This window comes from Oncorhynchus tshawytscha, linkage group LG02 (genome assembly GCF_018296145.1).
Source record: "Oncorhynchus tshawytscha isolate Ot180627B linkage group LG02, Otsh_v2.0, whole genome shotgun sequence".
NCBI lineage: Eukaryota > Metazoa > Chordata > Actinopteri > Salmoniformes > Salmonidae > Oncorhynchus > Oncorhynchus tshawytscha.
In genome coordinates, this window is record NC_056430.1 from 17,673,707 (window position 1) to 17,695,086 (window position 21,380).

A 21,380-nucleotide genomic window follows, 5' to 3' on the forward strand; every position below is an offset into this window, starting at 1 on the left:
TCCCTCCATCTCTCACTCTTTCACCCCCCCCCTCTCTATCTCTACCTCACTCACTCTCTCACTCTCTCACTCTGTCTCTCTCTCTCACACACACACTCCCTGAGCTGCGAACTGGACCAGATAGTATCTCTCCAGTATCCAGTTCCACAGCCTCATTTCTCCACACACCAGCTCTGGGTGACAGCTCAGTAGGGGTGTCTGGGAAATACAGCCTGCTGTAAGGGACGTCTCAGGGAGTTCTACTGACCAGATACAGGTAAGGAGCACTGCCTCACAGGCACTCCCTCGCTACACACCTCTGAACACCTTGTACAAGGACAGGTTCATATACACAGGTATACCTTCATAGCTGCTATAGCTTCAGCTTTTCATAGGATTTAAACTGGAGTCTCATTTGTAAGATCTTTGCTGGTCATTTAATTTAGATTACAAAATATATGTCTCATTTTGCTCCCAGTCAGAAAACACTTTTCTGTTCTGTTTTGAATGAAAACTGTATCGTGCGTGTCGACTACCATATGGATTATTTCGACCATGAATGCTATGTTTGTGCATCCAACAAATACCTCCAACGCCACCTGAAATGTCATTTTAGCAAACTACTAGACAACAATTCAAAATAGTTGAAATATTCCAATGTTATATTTTCTATGTAATTATACAGTTATAAACAAAGCAATATGTGTAGATGTGAGTATATTAGACTGTTCATACACTGTTCACACTGTTGACCTGACACACTGGCACAGAGTTGAGAGTTTAGAGAAGTAGCTACGGTACCAATCACCGAACATGTCATCCAAACTAATGAGAAAATATCTTTCGAGAAAGGAACATTTTAATCCATTACATTTTCCACCCGAAGGTTTCCTTTTGACACATACAGATCCACACCATAACACTGCATCATTGCTCTCATTCACTAAGTGAAACGCTGCGCATGGTGCTCAAGTCTCATGGCTCATGGCCTAAATAGAAGGACTCTTTTCTAGATTACTAAATCTAATCTATTCTTCAAGACGTATGACGGTAATACCTATATCAACGGAATTGAATGCATATATGAGCACCACCATTAGTGAGAAAACTGATTTAGAAAAAGGTCCTTGATGACAATACAATCAAATCACTATTAGATATCAAGTATGCAATATCTAAATATATAAAAATATATAAATTACTTATTATTATTGTTATTATTACCGAAACCTTGGTAGAGCATGGGTGGAGTAGGCATTGTGGTGCTCCTGTGAATTTCCTTTCTTTTTCTGCTTCAGACCAATGCAACAGAGATACGCAGCTCTGAAATAGAGACAGACAGCTTCTGCCAATCTATTAGAGATGGGCAGTGAAGACCTGCAGCTCCTCCAACATACAACAGTATGCCATCCTCCCCCTCCATCCTCCCCTCCTCTAGCCATCCTCCCCTCATCTAGCCCTCCATCCTCCCCTCCATCCTCCCCTCCTCTAGCCCTCCACCCCTCCATCCTCCTCTCCTCTACCCCTCCATCCTCCATCTCCTACATCCTCCCCCTCCATCCTCCCTCCCCTGCATCCATCCTCCCCTCCATCCTCTTCCTCCATCCTCCCCTCCTCTACCCCTCCATCCTCCCTCCCCTCCATCCTCCCCCGCCTCCATCCTGTCCCTCCATCCTCCCGTCCTCTACTCCTCCATCTTCCCTCCCTCCCCTCCATCCTCCCCCATCCATCCTCCATCTTCCCTCCATCCTCCCCTCCTCCCTCCCCTCCATCCTCCCTCCTCTTCATCTCCCCCTCCATCCTCCCTCCTCCTCTCCCCCCCCAGTCATCCATCACAGCAGTGCCAGACATGTGCCCATGAGTATTCATCAAGAGGAGTTACTGGGGCACAGCGACATGAACCTCTTATTTACAGCCCTGCCTCCTGTCACTCCTAATAGAAGTCATCTAGAGAAAGTGTGCAACAGGCTGGTATTGGAGGAGGCTTGTATGGGAGGAGAATGGTATGGGAGGAGGCTTGTAAGGGAGGAGGCTGGTGTGGGAGGAGGCCGGTGTGGGAGGAGGCTGTATGGGAGGAGAATGGTATTGGAGGAGGCTGGCATTGGAGGAGGCTGGCATTGGAGGATGCTGGTATGGGAGGATTATGGTATGGGTGGAGGCTGGTATGGGAGGAGGCTGGTATGGGAGGAGACTGATATGGGAGGAGGCTGGTACAGGAGGAGGCTGGTATTGGAGGAGGCTGGTATGGGAAGAAGCTGGTATGGGAGGAGGCTGGTATTGGAGGAGGCTGGTATTGGAGGAGGCTGTTATAAGAGGAGGCTGGTATTGGAGGAGGCTGGCATTGGAGGAGGCTGGTATTGGAGGAAGCTGGTATAGGAGGAGGCTGGTATTGGAGGAGGCTGGTATTGGAGGAGGCTGTTATAAGAGGAGGCTGGTATTGGAGGAGGCTGGCATTGGAGGAGGCTGGTATTGGAGGAGGCTGGTATTGGAGGAAGCTGGTATAGGAGGAGGCTGGTATTGGAGGAGGCTGGTATTGGAGGAGGCTGTTATAAGAGGAGGCTGGTATTGGAGGAGGCTGGCATTGGAGGAGGCTGGTATTGGAGGAAGCTGGTATAGGAGGAGGCTGGTATTGGAGGAGGCTGGTATTGGAGGAGGCTGTTATAAGAGGAGGCTGGTATTGGAGGAGGCTGGCATTGGAGGAGGCTGGTATTGGAGGAGGCTGGTATGGGTGGAGGCTGGTATGGGTGGAGGTTGGTATTGGAGGAGACTGGTATAGGAGCAGGCTGGTATAGGAGCAGGCTGGTATGGGAGGAGGCTGGTATGGGAGGAGGCTGGTATGGGAGGAGGCTGGTATAGGAGGAGGCTGGTATTGGAGGAGGCTGGAATAGGAGGAGGCTGGTATAGGAGGAGGCTGGTATTGGAGGAGGCTGGTATTGGAGGAGTCTGGTATAGGAGGAGGCTGGTATGGGAGGAGGCTGGTATAGGAGGAACAGGTGGCGATAAGTGAATATATGCAAAGTGATGCCGAAAGGTATTAGTAATTGAGGGTTTGTTCCCCAGAAATGCTCATTTGCAATATTGTGTTCAAATAAAACATTGCGATGATGAGGAAATATTGCTCTGGAAGCATGTTGTAGAGAAGTGTACAGCCAACTGTAGAATTATAAAGGGCCACATTACACCTATTCAGTTAGGTCTATCATTTTTTAAAATCTAAATGCACAAATTCATAATTCCATTAAAAATGCTGTAAGAAACCCACTTTATATCTAACATAGGCAATATATCTAACATCAGAAAATAGCGAAGTACCCCACCCGAGATCACAATTTGTCATGCAGTGTCAGCTAAGGCTGGTTCAATACCACATCACAGCAGCAGTCAAGGGAACACCATGTATTTGACACGCAAAATAATTTCATTACAATGTTGCGCAGTAATGGAACCGTGGAAGTGTGTGATTGATTAGACTATTAGCATAGAAAGGAGACACTTTCATATGAAGAAGAGATAAGTCAAAGGTTCAACTATGTTTTTCTCACTCGCTCTAGGTCACTTGAGCGACTGGCGTTGCACTGCATCAGTTTACACAGCCCACTCACACACAGGGACGCACCGCACGCTCTCTGGCTGTACCCTGTTCCTGTCACTCTCCACACTACTTTTCCAGAGAGCCCGGAGAGCTGAGAATGGGCAAATCCGAAAGCCAAATGGACATCATGGAAAAATCTACCAAACCAGGAAAGCGTCGTTGGACTGTTGCAGAGATTGGGCTGTCTGTGCTGTTGTTGCTGGTCAGCTGTGCCCTAGCTGGACTGATAGTCCTCTACACATCGGCTCTGAGAGGTAGGCTCAACCCAGTTACAATAAAAATAGAGTTTGACCTCCACTAATTACACTCACCTCACTTGAAATGACTGAAGAAATACCATGTGTGATGTTTCAGGTGTTTATGTTATGATTTGTATTGTTTGAAAGCACATTCAAGCAGTAGGTTATTAAAATAGGAGAGTAACAGAAAACGTTATCAGCATCTTTTGACAACTATTCCAGAGTGTTTTGTGAAATCTATTGAGGCATAAATAGGCAACCAATTTTCAGAATACAATTAGGCAACGAGTTCTAGCCTACTGTACTAGCAGTGGAGGTTGCTGAGGGGAGGACGGCTCATAATAATGGCTGGAACAGAGCAAATGGAATGGCATCAAACACACAGAAACCATGGAAACCATGGAAACCATGTGTTTGGTGTATTTGATACAATTTCACTTATTCCGCTCCAGCCATTACCAAGAGCCCGTCCTCCCAAATTATGGTGCCACCAGCCTCCTGTGTGTACTAGGTACAGTACCTGCTCTGAACAAGTGTTTTTAGTGTCTTTTCAATTCCAATGCAGAGCGGTCCAATAGACCTGGTGTGTCAAGGAGCTCAGTCACTGAGGGTGAGTCTTGACACTTGAGTTGAAATACTGTATGTGTTTATATGTTATAGGATACGGTACGATGTAAACTGGACAGAGAATGATCCCCTTTTAATTCCCTCTGCTGCCTCATCAGCAGTGTCGGACAAAAGCGAGTGAACAGAGTCATTGCTGACACAGCCATTTCAGAGACCAGACAGACAGACAGACAGACAGACGGAAAGACAGACAGACAGTATCAAGCAAGGATTTGCCAGAGAAATCTAAAATCCCTTGATGCTGCTGCTAATAAATTCCTACTCTCTGCCAGGAATGACAATAGTATTTATTTTTTTGATGTTTTCAGGGCAAAAGTATCGTTCTGGCCCCAGCAATGTTTGCACAACTCCTGAGTGCGTCACAGCAGGTGAGCAGTTCCGCCTGCGTATGGGGTTGTCCGTCCTCCAAAAACAAAACTCATCACTCAGTTTTATATCAACATAACAGATAACTGCATCATAATATTCCCTTTCCTTCTATGTTATTCACATTCTCCCCTATCCGTCCTCCGCTGACTTTACCCTCCACAGCCGCTCGTCTCTTGCAGAACATGGATGCGACGGTGGAGCCGTGTCAGAACTTCTACCAATATGCTTGTGGGGGCTGGCTGGAGCGTCATGTCATCCCAGAGACCAGCTCCCGTCACAGTGTCTTCGACATCCTCAGAGACAGGCTGGAGATTGTGCTCAAAGGTCAGACAGTGACATGTTTCCATAGGAACCTCAGGGTCAGCCATTGTGCGGGAAAAGAGACCAATGCTCAGATACAGTGTTTTTTACAGAATCAAATCTACTTTCTGTGTTAGATCACATCACTAGACAGAATGAGGTACATTTTTGTTTCTGTTGGTCGTCTCCTCACAGGAGTTTTTGAGACTGAGAGTGATCAGGACCGTGATGCCTTCAAGAAGGCCAAAACTCTCTACAGCTCCTGCATGAATGAGAGTGAGTAGGGCGCCTCTCAACCAAACTCCAAACTAACATTATTACACAGACGTTTGGTCTCGGAATCAGCTGTATACTCTGTAACATTCATGAACAGTACTGTATATAAGATTGACTGACAGTGTGTTGCTAATAGTGTCGTGTTGTCTTCTGTAGCTCTGATAGAGCAGCGCGACTCCCAGCCACTCATGCTTCTCATTGACAGCATAGGAGACTGGCCTGCTGCCTCAGAGGACTGGAACAGCACTACTGGTACTGACACACACACAGTGTTGTATAACTTACCATGTGGGGACACACAATTCAGTCCCATTCAAAATCCTATTTTCTCTGACCCCTAACCCTAAACCTAACCCTAATTCTAACCATTACCTTCACCCAAAACCTAACCCTAATCTTAACCCTAACCTTCACCTTAACCCTAACCGTAACCCCAAAACCTAACCTTAACCCTAACCCTAAACCTAACCCTAGCTCCTAACCCTGAACCTAAAACTAACCTTAGCACCTAAACATAATTCTAACCCTAACACTAATTCTAACCTTAACCCTAAACGCCCTAGAAATAGCATTTGACTTTGTGGCGACTAACAAAAAGTCCCCAGTTGGTCCAATATTTGTTAGTTTACTATTGTTGTGGGGACTTCTGGTCCCACGTCCACCAACTGAAATGATGAGTGATATGATTGTGAGTGACATGTGACATGGTCATCCAGGCGGGCCCCCCTGGCTCTACTGAAGGGCAGTCAGGTGTAGTGACGGGGGGGTGGATGTGTTGAGTGGGCAGCTTCTCAATCAGGACTGTGACTGATTCTTAAAATAGACCGCTTTTCTCTGCCCTAAACCTGACTGCCGCCAGTGTAATTAAATGTAGGTTCTCAAACAGAATTTACAACGTGGAAGTGCATCTGGTGCATCTGCACAGACAGATTTATGACTGCACTGTAAATTGTGTGGCAGTGGCCATCTAAACTTGGCTGTGTGAGAAGTAGTCAGTCTAATCTCTGCCAACCAGATGTTGAATGTTAGATTTAATGTACACAACCAGTCAAAAGTTTGGACACACATACTCATTTAAGGGTTTTTCTTTATTTTTCTTGTTTTTTTTTACATTGTAGAATAATATTGAAGACATCAAAACTATGAAATAACACATATGGAATCATGTAGTAACCAAAAAAGTGTTAAACAAATCAAAATATATTTTATATTTGAGATTCTTCAAAGTAGCCACCCTTTGACTTGATGACAGCTTTGCACACACTGGAATTCTCTCAACCAGCTTCATGAGGCAATCACCTGGAATGCATTTCAATTAACAGGTGTGCCTTGTTAAAAGTTCATTTGTGGAATGTCTTTCCTTCTTAATGCATTTCAGCCAATCAGTTGTGTTGCAATAAGGTAGGGGTGGTATACAGAAGATAGACCTATTTGGTAAAAGACCAAGTCCACATTATGGCAAGAGCAGCTCAAATAAGCAAAGAGAAACAACAGTCCATCATTAATTTAAGACATGAAGGTCAGTCAATGTGGAAAATGTCAAGAACTTTGAAAGTTTCTTCAAGTGCAGTCGCAAAATCCATCAAGTGCTATGATGAAACTGGCTCTCATGAGGACCGCCACAGGAATGGAAGACCCTTGGCTGCAGAGGATAAGTTCATTAGAGTTAACTGCACCTCAAATTGCAGCCAAATAAATGCTTCACAGAGTTCAACTAACAGACACATCTCAACATCAACTGTTCAGAGGAGACTGCATAAATCAGGCCTTCATGGTCGAATTACTACTTTAGTAGTGGCAAAGAAACCACTACTAAAGGACACCAATAAGAAGAGACTTGCTTGGGCCAAGAAACACAAGCAATGGACATTAGAATTTTTGGTTCCAACTGCCCTGTCTTTGTGAGATGCGAAGTAGGTGAATGGATGATCTCCGCATGTGCGGTTCCCACCGTGAAGCATGGAGGAGGAGGTGTGATGGTGTGGGGGTGCTTTTCTGGTGACACTGTCTGTGTTAGAATCCAAGGTAAACTTACCCAGCATGGCTAGCACAGCAGTCTGCAGCGACACACCATCCCATCTGGTTTTCACTTAGTCCCACTATCATTTGCTTTTCAACAGGACAATGACCCACACATCTCCAGGCAGTGTAAGGGCTATTTGACCAAGAAGGAGAGTGATGGAGTGCTGCACCAGATGACCTAACTGCCACAATCACCCGACCTCAACCCAATTGAGATGGTTTGGGATGAGTGAAGGAAAAGCTGCCAACAAGTGCTCAGCATATGAGGGAACTCCTTCAAGACAGTTGGAAAAGCATTCCAGGTGAAGCTGGTTGAGAGAATACAGAGAGTGTGCAAAGCTGTCATCAAGGCAAAGGGTGGCTACTTTGAAGAATCTCAAATATAAAATATCTTTTGATTTGTTTAACACTTTTTTGGTTACTACATGATTCCATATGTGTTATTTCATAGTTCATACAATGTAGAAAATAGTAGAAAATGAGTAGGTGTTCTAAAACATTTGACCGGTAGTGTATTTGGATTTGTTTAACATTATTTTGGTTACTACATGATTCCATAGGTGTTATTTTATAGTTTTGATGTATTCACTGTTATTCTATAATGTAGAAATGGAAAATCCCTTGAATGAGTAGCTGTATCCAAACTTTTGACTGGTACTGTATTTATGTTTAATTGTTTAATTGTTTTATCCCAGAAGAGGCCTGGAGCCTGGAGGACACTCTAGCCACCCTCATCTCTCGTTACCACAAGAAGGTCCTGCTGGATATGTATGTGTGGACTGATGACCGCGACTCCCGGCGCCACATCATCTACGTAAGGACAATGTTTGAATACGCAATGTTCCAATAGTTCAGTGCTTGTGTTTTTTTTAAATTAAATCTTCCCCCATTCTGATTGGGTGGTACGAAAACTAACAAGTCTGTTTTTATTTTACAGATTGACCAGCCAGGACTAGGAATGCCATCCAGAGAGTATTACTTCAATGATGGAAACTACAAAAGGGTACTTTCATACACAGTATTGTGTATTAATGTACTGTTAATGTCATTGCACTGGAAAAGACAAGGTCATCTTTGCATGTATGTGTCATGTGGCTCTTTAGGTTCGAGAGGCCTACCTGCAGTTCATGGTTTCCATGGTGAGGATTGCCCGGGAAGACAGGAACTTGACCCAGGAAGATGATCGTGTGGTCGAGGAGATGGTGCAAGTGCTGGAGCTGGAAACAGATATTGCAAATGTGAGTGCCAGCCTGTCACAACAGGAACCGGAACTATGACAACAGTTAAAAAGAGACAAGAACACAAATGAGGTGGATTTATCCCCTCTTATTAAATGAATTAGTCTTCAACAAGAAACATCTAATAGAGTCGGATGAAATCAACTATACTGTACTACATGTCATCTGCATGTTAAAAACTTGAATCGATCAACATTATGGTTAATTACAGTGTTTGTCACCTTACATTTCAATGCATCAGACATGACTGTAGGCCTATGCTTTCTGTCTTGTCATGTCATAGGCCACATCCCCTGCAGAGGAGCGTCAGGATGTCACGATTCTCTACAAAAAGATGACCCTGACTGAGCTGCAGGAGTCCTTCAATCTCAACGTAAGTGCTTCAACTCTAGTGATTTCAAGTGGGTACGACTTGAGACCTAAATCTAATGGCATTGTCTATATAAAGTAAACAATGTTTTATACTATATATATATTGTAGCAAATTCGGGGGGTAGCCACGACTGGGACTCGAGCCCGGGTCCAGCGACTGTCAAGCCAACACCTTAACCGTTACGCTAAGAGGTCCAAACCCCTTGATGATCTTGTTGGTTTACGTTTGAGTCATTTAGCAGACGCTCTTATCCAGAGTGCATACATTAAGGTTGTTACATTACCCCCTTCCGTCGGGAGAGCGTGTTCCCACGCTTCTCTATACCAAGTCCCTCACATGTACATGTCTTTCCGATGGCCTCACAGGCACCATCCTACTTCTGACACCAATGTAGTAAATTTGGGGGTTGCCTCGACAGGGACTCAAACCTGGGTCCAGCGACTGTCAACCCAACACCTTAGCCATTACGCCAAAGGGTCAGAGCTTCTTGACGAGGTCGCTAGTTGTTAGGTTAAGATCGCTACAAAATGCACTTGTAGATTGCAGAACAAGCCTCAGACTAATATTACTAACAAAAACAATGCTATTTCTTCCAGGGTTTTAACTGGACAAGGTTTGTGCGTGGTGTGTTGTCCAGTGTGGCTGTGAAGGTACAGCTGGAAGAGGAGGTGGTGGTCTATAGCTCCCCTTACCTGGATAAGATGAACAAAGTGCTCTCCAAACACACTGTCAGGTCAGAGCTGATGATGTGTAGTTCAAATTTGCCTCTATCAATATTTGATCTACTGTGATTTATCATGTGAGTCATGCAGAACGGTACACTCTTAGAACAAAAAGGTGTTATCTAGAACCTAAAACAAAATGGTTATTTGGCTTCAGGCAGAACTCTGTTGGGTTCCATGTAAAACCCTTTCCCCAGAGGGTTCTAAAAAGAAACCAAAAGGGTTCTACCTGGAACTAAAAATGGTTATCTTATGGGGACAGCCGAAGAACCCTTTTGGAAACCTTTTTAGATTTGTGGTTGCATCATCTAGCGCTGTGTGTCACGTACAGTATATCCATTGGTTGAGTGATTGAGGGACATTATTGGGTGAAATGTCTCCTCCTCCAGAACCATGCAGAACTACCTCACCTGGCAGGTTGTCATGGAGAGAGTCAGCAGCCTTAGTCGCCGCTTCAAAGATGCCAGGGCACACTATAGAAAGGTGAGACAGAGATATGAGCACATCTAGGAGCACCCTTAGGGCTCCATTCAATCCAAATCGTGGAAATAAATTCAGCATTACATTGTGATTGAAATTCAAAGGCAATGTTCCCGCGATAGCGAAGAATGCATTCACGGTAAACGCTGCATGCATATGTCGGCTCAATTGGAAATTACCTTAAAATGTATATTGCGCAATCTGTAACACTTCAACGATACAGATTTAATGAGCCCTTAGAAACAGACACATTGAAAAGCTCATTCATGTATAAACGTGTGGCAACTTTGACGGTCTGTCTGTGTGGTCAGGCCCTGTATGGGACGACAGTAGAGGAGGCGCGGTGGAGAGACTGTGTGCGTTACGTCCAGGGCAGCATGGAGAATGCAGTGGGGGCTCTGTATGTGCGAGAGACCTTTGCTGGCGAGAGTAAACGCATGGTGAGTCACTCCTGTAGGCAGGATGCAGACAAAACAGGAAAATCTGCTCCGGCTTCTATAATCATTGTCACTACAGCAGTTTAGTCTGCACTTTGTGTGTGTGTTTGTGTTTGCTTTCCCTGTAAATTAATATATTATCTCTTTGTGTGGGCAGGTTAGTGACCTCATCAGTAAGATCCAGGAAGCGTATGTGGAAACGCTAGAGGAGTTGAGCTGGATGGATGACCAGTCTAAGGAAAAAGCAAGAGAGAAGGTACAAACATACAATGTACAGCTAGTTGCAAAATAATAGAAACAAATTCATAACGTGTCTTAATAGGGTGTTGGGCCACCACCAGCTTCAAAGCACCTTGGCATCGATTCTACAAGTGTCTGGAACTCTATTGGAGGGATGTGACACCGTTCTTCCACGAGAAATTCCATCATTTGATGGTGGTGGAAAACACTCTCAGGCGCCGCTCCAGAATCTCCCATAAGTGTTCAATTGGGTTGAGATCTGGTGACTGAGACAGCCATGTCATATGGTTTACATTGTTTTCATGCTCATCAAACCATTGTGTCCACTTGTGCCTTGTGGATGGGGACATTATCATCCTATAGGGGCATGGCCATGGTAGCCAAAATAATGGCCTGCACAGCAATGATGTTAATTGCTTAATTAACTCTGAAACCACACCTGTGTGGAAGCACCTGCTTTCAATACACTTTGTATCCCTCATTTACTCAAGTGTTTCCATTATTTTGGCAGTTACCTGTATATCATCAGTGTTTTGAATATGTCAAAGAAAGAACTTACCAGCTGACTGTTCTATTGCTCAATGTTACAGGCCATGGCCATTAAGGAGCATATTGGCTATCCTGACCACATTCTGGAAGAGAGCAATCTGAAGCTTGACCAGGAGTATGCCCATGTATGTCTGTGAGACCTGTCTACACATTAGCCCCTTTGGGCCTCAAAGGATTATGATAAATCCTCCTTTTCAGAGTGAAATGGATGTACAAATTGTCGTCTAGATTTTTTCTGATGATCTGGTCTCTGTCTGCAGTTGAACTTTAGCGAGGAGAACTACTTTGAGAACATCCTTGAGAACCTGCAGGCTGAAGCACACAAGAGTTTGAAGAAGCTGAGAGAGCCGGTCAATCCAGACATGTAAGACACATCCATTTAGCCTCACATAGACACACGTGAACATAAACACATGTACACATTCCACATTCCCTCTTAAATGGTGAGATCTATATTCTAGTGTTTTTTTCTAGGTGGATCATTGGTGCTGCTGTGGTCAATGCTTTCTACTCACCAAACAGAAACCAGATAGGTAAGATAACAACAGCCAACACACTGGCTGCATCTTTCGTCATCCATCTGAAGTTATCTATCGCCGACCAATCCTGACTTAAGGATATCCCTTACTAACAATAATTGTGACTACAGTATTTGTTTCTATACTAGCAAAGGATTTATTTCTTACAAGTTCTTGAATGATTGAAAAAGAGTCAACTCCTGATTTAAGAAATGATGTGAATGCATGCAGCTGGCAGCTAACTGGAGCAAATAAAAGGGATGTATTTGGAATAGGGACTCGTTTGCATTTGGTTGTAATAATATTGCGTTACATACAGAACATTAAACATTACATTGAACATTTCTTCCCCTGAACCATAGTGAAATATTACACAACTCTTCAAGCCATTACTTTGGGTCTATTTGTAGTCTTACTGGAAGTTGACAGACAGACCACCTGGTGACTATTATGGTTTGGCTCTGATGTGAGTGCTATGCTGTGTGAAGTTTCATCTTTTAAAGTTACATGCAGAAGTACAGTGAAATGCCTTTCTTGAAAGCTTCAAACCCAATAATACAGTAATCAATATCAATATACCACTAAAAATAACATAAGGTAGTCAAAAACACACAATAAATGAAACATTTAAAATATGAAGAAAAAAAGTAAGAAGTCAGTTCCAATACCATAGACATGTATAGGGGCAAGGTGACTAGGCATCAGGATATGAGATTTAAAGAAGCAGCAGTGTAAATGGTGACTGTATGTGAGTGCGTGTGTGTAGAGTTTATATGTGTGCATTGGAATGTCAGTTTGAGTGAGTGTGTAGAGTCCTGTGAGTGTGCATAGACACAGTGCAAAAATAGTCTTATGAGCCCATATGTATGAGTCTTTTCTGTAGGTATGAGCCCTCTCTGTAGGTATGAGTCTTTTCTGTAGGTATGTGAAATTGTAATTGTAATTATTTGCCTACCTCCTCATGCCTTTTGCACACAATGTATATAGACTCCCCTTTTTTTTCTACTGTGTTATTGACTTGTTAATTGTTTACTCCATGTGTAACTCTGTTGTCTGTTCACACTGCTATGCTTTATCTTGGCCAGGTCGCAGTTGCAAATGAGAGCTTGTTCTCAACTAGCCTACCTGGTTAAATAAAGGTGAAATAAAAAAATAAATAAAAAATCTCTGTAGGTATGAGCCCTCTTTGTAGGTATGAGCCCTCTCTCTAGGTATGAGCCCTCTCTCTAGGTATGAGCCCTCTCTAGGTATGAGGTATGAGCCCTGGTATGAGCCCTCTCTAGGTATGAGCCCTCTCTGTAGGTATGAGCCCTCTCTGTTGGTATGAGCCCTCTCTGTTGGTATGAGCCCTCTCTGTAGGTATGAGCCCTCTCTGTAGGTATGAGCCCTGAGCATTCTGTATGAGGTATGAGCCCTCTCTGTAGGTATGAGCCCTCTCTGTAGGTATGAGCCTTCTCTGTAGATATGAGCCTCTCTAGGTATGAGGTATGAGAACCCTCTCTGTAGGTATGAGCCTTCTCTGTAAGTATGAGCATTCTCCATTCTCTTTGTAGGTATGAGCTCCATTCTCTGTAGGTATGAGCCCCTCTCTGTAGGTATGAGCCCTCCTCTGTAGGTATGAACCCTCTCTGTAGGTATAGGTATGAACCCTCTCTGTAGGTATGAACCCTCTCTGTAGGTATGAGCCTTCTCTGTAGGTATGAGCCCTCTCTGTAGGTATGAGCCTTCTCTGTAAGTATGAGCATTCTCTTTGTAGGTATGAGCATTCTCTTTGTAGGTATGAGCATTCTCTTTGTAGGTATGAGCATTCTCTTTGTAGGTATGAGCATTCTCTTTGTAGGTATGAGCCTTTTCTGTAGGTATGATCCTTCTCTGTAGGTATGAACCCTCTCTGTAGGTATGAACCCTCTCTGTAGGTATGAGCCTTCTCTGTAGGTATGAGCCTTCTCTGTAGGTATGAGCCTTCTCTGTAGGTATGAGCCCTCTTTTGTAGGTATGAGCCCTCTCTGTATGTGAGCCCTCTCTGTATGTGAGCCCTCTCTGTATGTGAGCCTTGTCTGTATGTGAGCCCTCTCTGTATGTGAGCCCGCTCTGCCGCGTGCACCGGTGCTCTGTCTCACTGCCACTTTAACCTCATTGAGAATAATGACTGGCGGTAATGTTTTCCGCTGTTGATAGAATGGATCTAGTTTCAGGCTCCAGTGCACACAGGCTTTGTGGCTAAAAGAGATGGGGTTGGGGCGCAAGCCACAATGAATTCCATTCAGACAATGCCGCAAACACATGGACTGGTAATGTGCAGTGATGATTAGTCAGATATGAAGCTGAAATTCTGTTTAATTGGTTTACTCCTAAGGTTGCAAAATGATAGACTCTCTTTGTTCATTTGGCCTGATCTGTTCTCTGTCCATTTCTCTCTGTTCTTTATCCTAGTATTCCCTGCAGGTATCCTGCAGCCTCCTTTCTTCAGTAAGCAGCAGCTCCAGGCCCTGAACTTTGGAGGAATAGGGATGGTCATTGGACATGAGATCACCCATGGGTTTGATGACAATGGTGAGGCAGTCCTCATATCACTGTCCATGTTTGTGTCCAATGTGTTGCACAGTCATGATTAGTGTAGAGTATTAATTAATAGGAAAATTTAAATGAGACTGCATCACAATTGATTCCACGTTTTATCTTTAAAAACAGGCCGTAATTTTGATAAGGATGGTAACATGCTTAACTGGTGGAGTAATTATTCTGCTGAGCACTTCAAGGACCAATCACAATGCATGGTGCAACAATATGGCAACTTCAACTGGAAACTCGCAGGCGGACAAAATGTGAGTTTCCCATTGTAGCAGAAGGATAGGAAAATCAAACATTTATTTATGTGTACTGGCTAATACTTCATTTTAGCTTCACTAGAAAAGATTATTGACGATGAATGATTTTTTTGTGACTGTGTTAATGACTGTCTCTGCGTGACCCCAGGTCAGTGGAATTAGCACTTTGGGGGAGAACATCGCTGACAACGGAGGAGTTCGGCAAGCCTATAAGGTGTGACACCCTCACAAAACCCATTCAACCCCCACAACACAATGAAAACACAATGAACCACTCTCTAACACAAATGGATTTCTGATTAAATATCTAATTATATTTGACATTTGAATGTTTTTGTGTGTTTGCGGTCAGGCCTACATGAAGTGGATGGAGAGAGAAGGTGAAGAGCATCGTTTACCTGGTCTGGACATGGACCACAAACAACTTTTCTTTCTTAACTTTGCCCAAGTGAGTAAACACCACTTTAAAGTGATACTTCGGGATTTTGGCAATGAGTCCCTTTGTCTACTTTCCCTTGTGGATACCATTTTTATGTATCTGTGTCCAGTAAGAAGGAAGTTAGAGGTATTTTGGGAGCCAATGCTTACTAGTGTTAGCACAATGACTGGAGGTCTATGGGTATCTACTAGCATAGAAATGGTAACCACTTGTTCCTCTGGCTCTGGGGAAGTAGATAAAGGGCCTCATTGACAAAATCTCAAAGCATCCCTTTAATAAATTGAATTGTCTGGAGTAGACCACTGTTTCTCAACCTTTATTGCATCAGTGACCTAAAACCTACACGACATGTAAGTCGGACAACTGCTCGTCGTGGACAACTGCTCGTCGAACATCTCATTCAAAACTCATGGGCATTAATATGGAGTTGATCCCCCATTTGCTGCAATAACAGCCTCTACTCTTCTGGGAAGGCTTTCCACTAGATGTTGGAACATTGCTGCGGGACTTTCGTCCATTCAGCCACAAGAGCATTAGGGAGGTTGGGCACTGATGTTGGACGATTAGGCCTGACTCGCAGTCAGCGATCCACAAAGTTGGATGCACAGAATCGTCTAGAATGTAATTGTATGCTGTAGCACTAAGATTTCCCTTCACTCGAACTAAAGGGCCTAGCCCAAACCATGAAAAACAGCCCCAGATCATTATTCCTCCTCCACCAAACTTTACATTTAGCATTATGCATTTGGGCAGGTAGCGTTCTCCTGTCATCCGCCAAACCCTGATTTGTCCGTCGGACTGCCAGATGATGAAGCGTGATTCAACACTCGAGAGACCATATTTCTACTGCTCCAGAGTCCAATGGCAGTGAGCTTTATACCACTCCAGCCAACGCTGACATTGGCATAGTGATCTTAGGCTTGTGTGCGGCTGCTCAGCCATGGAAACCCATTTCATGAAGCTCCCGACGAACAGATCTTGTGCTGACGTTATTTCAAGAGGCAGTTTGGAACTAGTGAGTGTTGCAACCGAGGACAGAAGATTTTCATCGGTCCTGTTCTGTGATCTTGTGTGGTCTATCACTTCGCGACTGAGCCGTTGTTGCTCCTAGATGTTTCCACTTCACAATAACAGCACTTACAGTTGACCGGGGCAGCTCTAGCAGAGCAGAAATTTGACAAACTGACTTGTTGGAAAGGTGGCATCCTATGACGGTGCCACGTTGAAAGTCACTGAGCTCTTCAGTAAGGCCATTCAAGTCAAATCAAATCAAATTTATTTCTATAGCTCTTCGTACATCAGCTGATATCTCAAAGTGCTGTACAGAAACCCAGCCTAAAACCCCAAACAGCAAGCAATGCAGGTGTTGAAGCACGGTGGCTAGGAAAAACTCCCTAGAAAGGCCAAAACCTAGGAAGAAACCTAGAGAGGAACCAGGCTATGAGGGGTGGCCAGTCCTCTTCTGGCTGTGCCAGGTGGAGATTATAACAGAACATGGCCAAGATGTTCAAATGTTCATAAATGACCAGCATGGTCAAATAATAATAAACACAGACAGAACAGTTGAAACTGGAGCAGCAGCACGGCCAGGTGGACTGGGGACAGCAAGGAGTCATCATGCCAGGTAGTCCTGAGGCATGGTCCTAGGGCTCAGGTCCTCCGAGAGAGAGAAAGAAAGAGAGAATTAGAGAGAGCATACTTAAATTCACACAGGACACCGGATAAGACAGGAGAAGTACTCCAGATATAACAAACTGACCCTAGCCCCATGACACACAAACTACTGCAGAATAAATACTGGAGGCTGAGACAGGAGGGGTCAGGAGACACTGTGGCCCCATCCGATGATACCCCCGGATAGGGCCGAACAGGAAGGATATAACCCCACCCACTTTGCCAAAGCACAGCCTCCACACCACTAGAGGGATATCTTCAACCACCAACTTACCATCCTGAGACGAGGCCGAGTATAGCCCACAAAGATCTCCTCCACGGCACAACCCGAGGGGGGGGCGCCAACCCAGACAGGAAGATCACATCAGTGACTCAACCAACTCAAGTGACATACCCCTCCTGGGGACAGCATGAAAGGGCACCAGTAATCCAGTGACTCAGCCCTTGAAATAGGGTTAGAGGCAGAGAATCCCAGTGGAAAGAGGGGAACCGGCCAGGCAGAGACAGCAAGGGCGGTTCGTTGCTCCAGAGCCTTTCCGTTCACCTTCCCACTCCTGGGCCAGACTACACTCAATCATATGACCCACTGAAGAGATGAGTCTTCAGTAAAGACTTAAAGGTTGAGACCGAGTTTGCGTCTCTCACATGGGTAGGCAGACCATTCCATAAAAATGGAGCTCTATAGGAGAAAGCCCTGCCTCCAGCTGTTTGCTTGGAAATTCTAGGGACAATTAGGAGGCCTGCGTCTTGTGACCGTAGCGTACGTGTAGGTATGTACGGCAGGACCAAATCAGAGAGATAGGTAGGAGCAAGCCCATGTAATGCTTTGTAGGTTAGCAGTAAAACCTTGAAATCAGCCCTAGCCTTGACAGGAAGCCAGTGTAGGGAGGCTAGCACTGGAGTAATATGATCAAATTGTTTGGTTCTAGTCAGGATTCTAGCAGCCATATTTAGCACTAACTGAAGTTTATTTAGTGCTTTATCCAGGTAGCCGGAAAGTAGAGCATTGCAGTAGTCTAACCTAGAAGTAACAAAAGCATGGATTAATTTTTCTGCATCATTTTTGGACAGAAAGTTTCTGATTTTTGCAATGTTATGTAGATGGAAAAAAGCTGGACTATTCTACTGCCAATGTTTTCCTATGGAGATTTCATGTCTGTGTGCTCGATTTTATACAACTGTCAGCAACAGGTGTGTCTGAAATAGCCAAATCCCCTAATTTGAAGGGGTGTCCACATAGTTTTGTGTGTGTATATATAGTGTATATTACCACCCTTCCTCCACTGCTGTTCACGGACCATTGAGAAACGCTGGTCTAGAGACCACTGACAGCAAAAGCCCCAAAACTGTATATTTTCCTAAATACTTGGGTTTCAAGTAATAAACAGTTGGACCAAGGGGTTTAAAACTACTCCAGATCATTATATCAAACTACCTACCTAGGGGTCCAGAATATTTTGCCAAAATAAAGACCACTGCGGTACTGTGCCAGGGAAAACAAGGCCAGAACAAAGCCAGACTAGTGTTTGACAGTCTTCATCCAAAACCAGGTCAAAGCTAAAGTCAAGCATAATCCCTGCTGGGATTATTCAGTTGGGCTGTCGAACAGCGCCTTGGGAAAAAGACTTCCTCGTCATTTTATGGTTTTACATTCAGTCCCAAAATATCTTCACTTGTAAAATAAGAACAGGTGTAGTTGAGAAAATAAATGTGTTATGGGCACAGTAATACTGTATCTGCTGTTATTGTGTCAAAATTGAATTCATGAATTAGTGATACATCTTCCTCCTCCAGGTATGGTGTGGTGCCTATCGGCCTGAATATGCCAGCCAGTCCATCAAAACGGACTCCCACAGTCCCCTGGAATACAGGTAACGACCAACTGTAGCGTTTGGCTATTCCAACCTATTTTCTGTCATTAATCTGTTAACACTCTTTATCTTCTCTCACAGGGTGCTCGGCTCCCTACAGAATTTTGGAGCATTCTCAGAGGCATTCCAGTGCAAACCGGGTACTCCCATGAACCCTGAGATAAAATGTCGGGTGTGGTAGCCAGTTCCTGCCTTCTTCTACTCTTGTTAATTATTTCTTGACTGGGGCAACTGAACAAAAGAACATACTTAACTACCACAGAGGCATCCTGCCTTAGAGTATGTCTGATAGATTTACATGGCAGAAGATAATAGATATTTACACAAGTGTTTTAACAGTGTGTAAATGCAGAATACAGTTTATATATGGACTGGATAACTGACCAAACTACACCCTAGTATCACCACTTGAAGCAGATTAAAACTATGATTAGACAGGAAAAACACTTGCAAGGAGTATGTGCTTATATGGCTACTCAGCTTGAAGATGTTGTCTGTGGGTGAACAGTTTTACTTGTGGTTTTGTTGTATACACTCTCGGGAAAAAAGATTCTGGGTAGAACCAAAAAAGGTTTATATAATTGCTTAATTTATGGCACCCCTAAAGGTTCTATATAGAGGGGTTGTTCTTCACTGAACCAAAATTGGATCCATATAGGGTTCTAAATTTTAGTTCAGTGAATAAGAATAAGGGTGCCATATAAGAAGCAAGCAGAGATCCCTTATTGGTTCTATCCAGAACCTTTTTTCTCTAAGAGTGTACTTGTATCAATCTGAAGCTCCACTGTGGGTGGTCAGTTGATACATGAATAGTCGGTGAAATGTAGGAAATTCCTAAGATTTGTAGAATAGGTTTCAGCCGAGCTGGCTTTAAATGCTTTAACTGACTTTTTGAATAATTTCCTAAACAACTCTTTCTGCTTTTTGTCAAGTCATTCGGGTGGCAAATCCACAGCGCTTTGAAGCCCACATATTTAGTGGCTTAAATCTATGTGCGCCGAGTATCTTTAGGCACCGTGTTGCCTTGTACGATCCTGTCTGATATGAAACATTTGTTTTTCAAGACATTTTTCCACGAAGCAAGAGGTAAAGTGAATAATAACACACTGGTTGAATCAACTTTTTTTCCACGATGAAATTACGTGGAACCAACGTGGAATAGACGTTGAATTGACGTCTGTGCCCAGTGGGAAGTTTCTCATTACAGTGTGACTACGAAATGAATAAAGGCTCTGTGAGTAGTATGTAGAGCAGCAGTGAACTAGAGCTGGCCTGGCTACGTCACTCTTTGAAATAAAGCAATTTACCTGAAGACAGACTGTTAAACATTTGCAGCTTTAATCTTAAATGAACATTTAGAAAATCTAAAAAGGATGGCTTAAAATTTTTGCTAAAACATACACTACCGTTCAAAAGTTTGGAGTCACTTAGAAATGTCCTCGTTTTTGAAAGAAAATCACATTTTTTGTCCATTAAAAAAAACAATAAATTGATCAGAAATACAGTGTAGACATTGTTAATGTTGTAAATGACTATTGTAACTGAAAACAGCTGATTTAAAAAAAGATATACTCTCTTCTGAAACTCGTCAGTCTATTCTTGTTCTGAGAAATGAAGGCTATTCCATTCGAGAAATTGCCAAGAAACTGAAGATCTCGTACAACGCTGTGTACTACACAGCATTGGGGCGGCAGGTAGCCTAGTGGTTAGAGCGTTGGGCCAGTAACGGAAAGGTTGCTAGATCGAATCCCCAAGGACTGGGAGGCCCCGGTGCATGGAATAGCCTTCATTTCTCAGGACAAGAATAGACTGACAAGTTTCAGAAGAAAGTTATTTGTTTGTGGCCATTTTGAGCCTGTAATCGAACCCACAAATGCTGATGCTCCAGATACTCAACTAGTCTAAAGAAGGCCAGTTTTATTGCTTCTTTAATCAGAACAACAGTTTTCAGCAGTGCTAACATAATCGCAAAAGGGTTTTCTAATGATCAATTATCCTTTTAAAATGATCAACTTGGATTAGCTAACACAACGTGCCATTGGAACACAGGAATGATGGTTGATAATGGGCCTCTGAACGCCTATGTAGATATTCCATAATAAATCTGCCGTTTCCAGCTACAATAGTCATTTACAACATTAACAATGTCTACACTGTATTTATGATCAATTTTATGTTATTTTAATGGACAAAAAATGTCATTTTCTTTCAAAAACAAGGACATTTCCAATTGACCCCAAACTTTTGAATGGTAGTGTAAATAAATGTGAAATCTACAATATGTAATTGCTTGGAAAGTAGCTTAAAAGACTTGCTAGGCTAACACTGTTTTCTTTGAGAGTTATAGTGATGATCTGCCACGGATTGATCAGTATCTTATTTATGATAGATACTCAATACACGGTCACAACTGTAAGTTGAAACTAAGTGATTTTAATTACTGTATGTCTTGTGTTACATTTCAGAGAAACATTTGATCAACCAGTGTTCCTTATCTCAGAGCATTGGGCCTTATGAGGATATGGTCAGAAAGGAACATTTAGAGAGGTACATTTCAAAAAGGGGCACAGAGAAGTCTAAGTGTATACAATGCTTTCGTTTTTTTGC

General features: G+C 43.5%; 1 protein-coding gene across 3 annotated transcripts; it reads left to right on the forward strand.

Annotated features, from left to right (window-relative positions):
- The first annotated feature begins 54 nt into the window (after positions 1–54).
- On the forward strand, positions 55–20,091 carry LOC112220622 (membrane metallo-endopeptidase-like 1). 3 transcript variants are annotated; one of them, XM_024382464.2, is made up of 24 exons: positions 55–256; positions 3,531–3,825; positions 4,376–4,420; positions 4,746–4,805; positions 4,969–5,130; positions 5,302–5,382; positions 5,539–5,634; positions 8,100–8,218; positions 8,342–8,407; positions 8,508–8,642; positions 8,926–9,015; positions 9,612–9,748; positions 10,127–10,220; positions 10,529–10,657; positions 10,812–10,910; positions 11,485–11,568; positions 11,704–11,807; positions 11,918–11,976; positions 14,395–14,514; positions 14,653–14,786; positions 14,938–15,003; positions 15,142–15,237; positions 18,697–18,773; positions 18,855–20,091. In XM_024382464.2, exons 2-24 carry the CDS (start codon positions 3,669–3,671, stop codon positions 18,952–18,954), a joined length of 2,310 nt encoding a protein of 769 aa, XP_024238232.1. In that variant the 5' UTR covers positions 55–256; positions 3,531–3,668; the 3' UTR covers positions 18,955–20,091. The 3 variants fall into 3 exon arrangements, with proteins under 3 accessions (XP_024238232.1, XP_042187377.1, XP_024238238.1); XM_042331443.1 differs by having other exon boundaries at positions 8,103–8,218; XM_024382470.2 differs by having other exon boundaries at positions 3,650–3,825.
- The last annotated feature ends 1,289 nt before the right edge of the window (positions 20,092–21,380 follow it).

Coding starts and splice junctions, on each gene's coding strand:
- LOC112220622 (XM_024382464.2), top strand. CDS start 3,669: ATGGGCAAATCCGAAAGCCAAATGGACATCATGGAAAAATCTACCAAA. Junction 5,131..5,301: donor GCTGGAGATTGTGCTCAAAG/GTCAGACAGTGA, acceptor GTCTCCTCACAG/GAGTTTTTGAGACTGAGAGT. Junction 14,515..14,652: donor CCATGGGTTTGATGACAATG/GTGAGGCAGTCC, acceptor CTTTAAAAACAG/GCCGTAATTTTGATAAGGAT.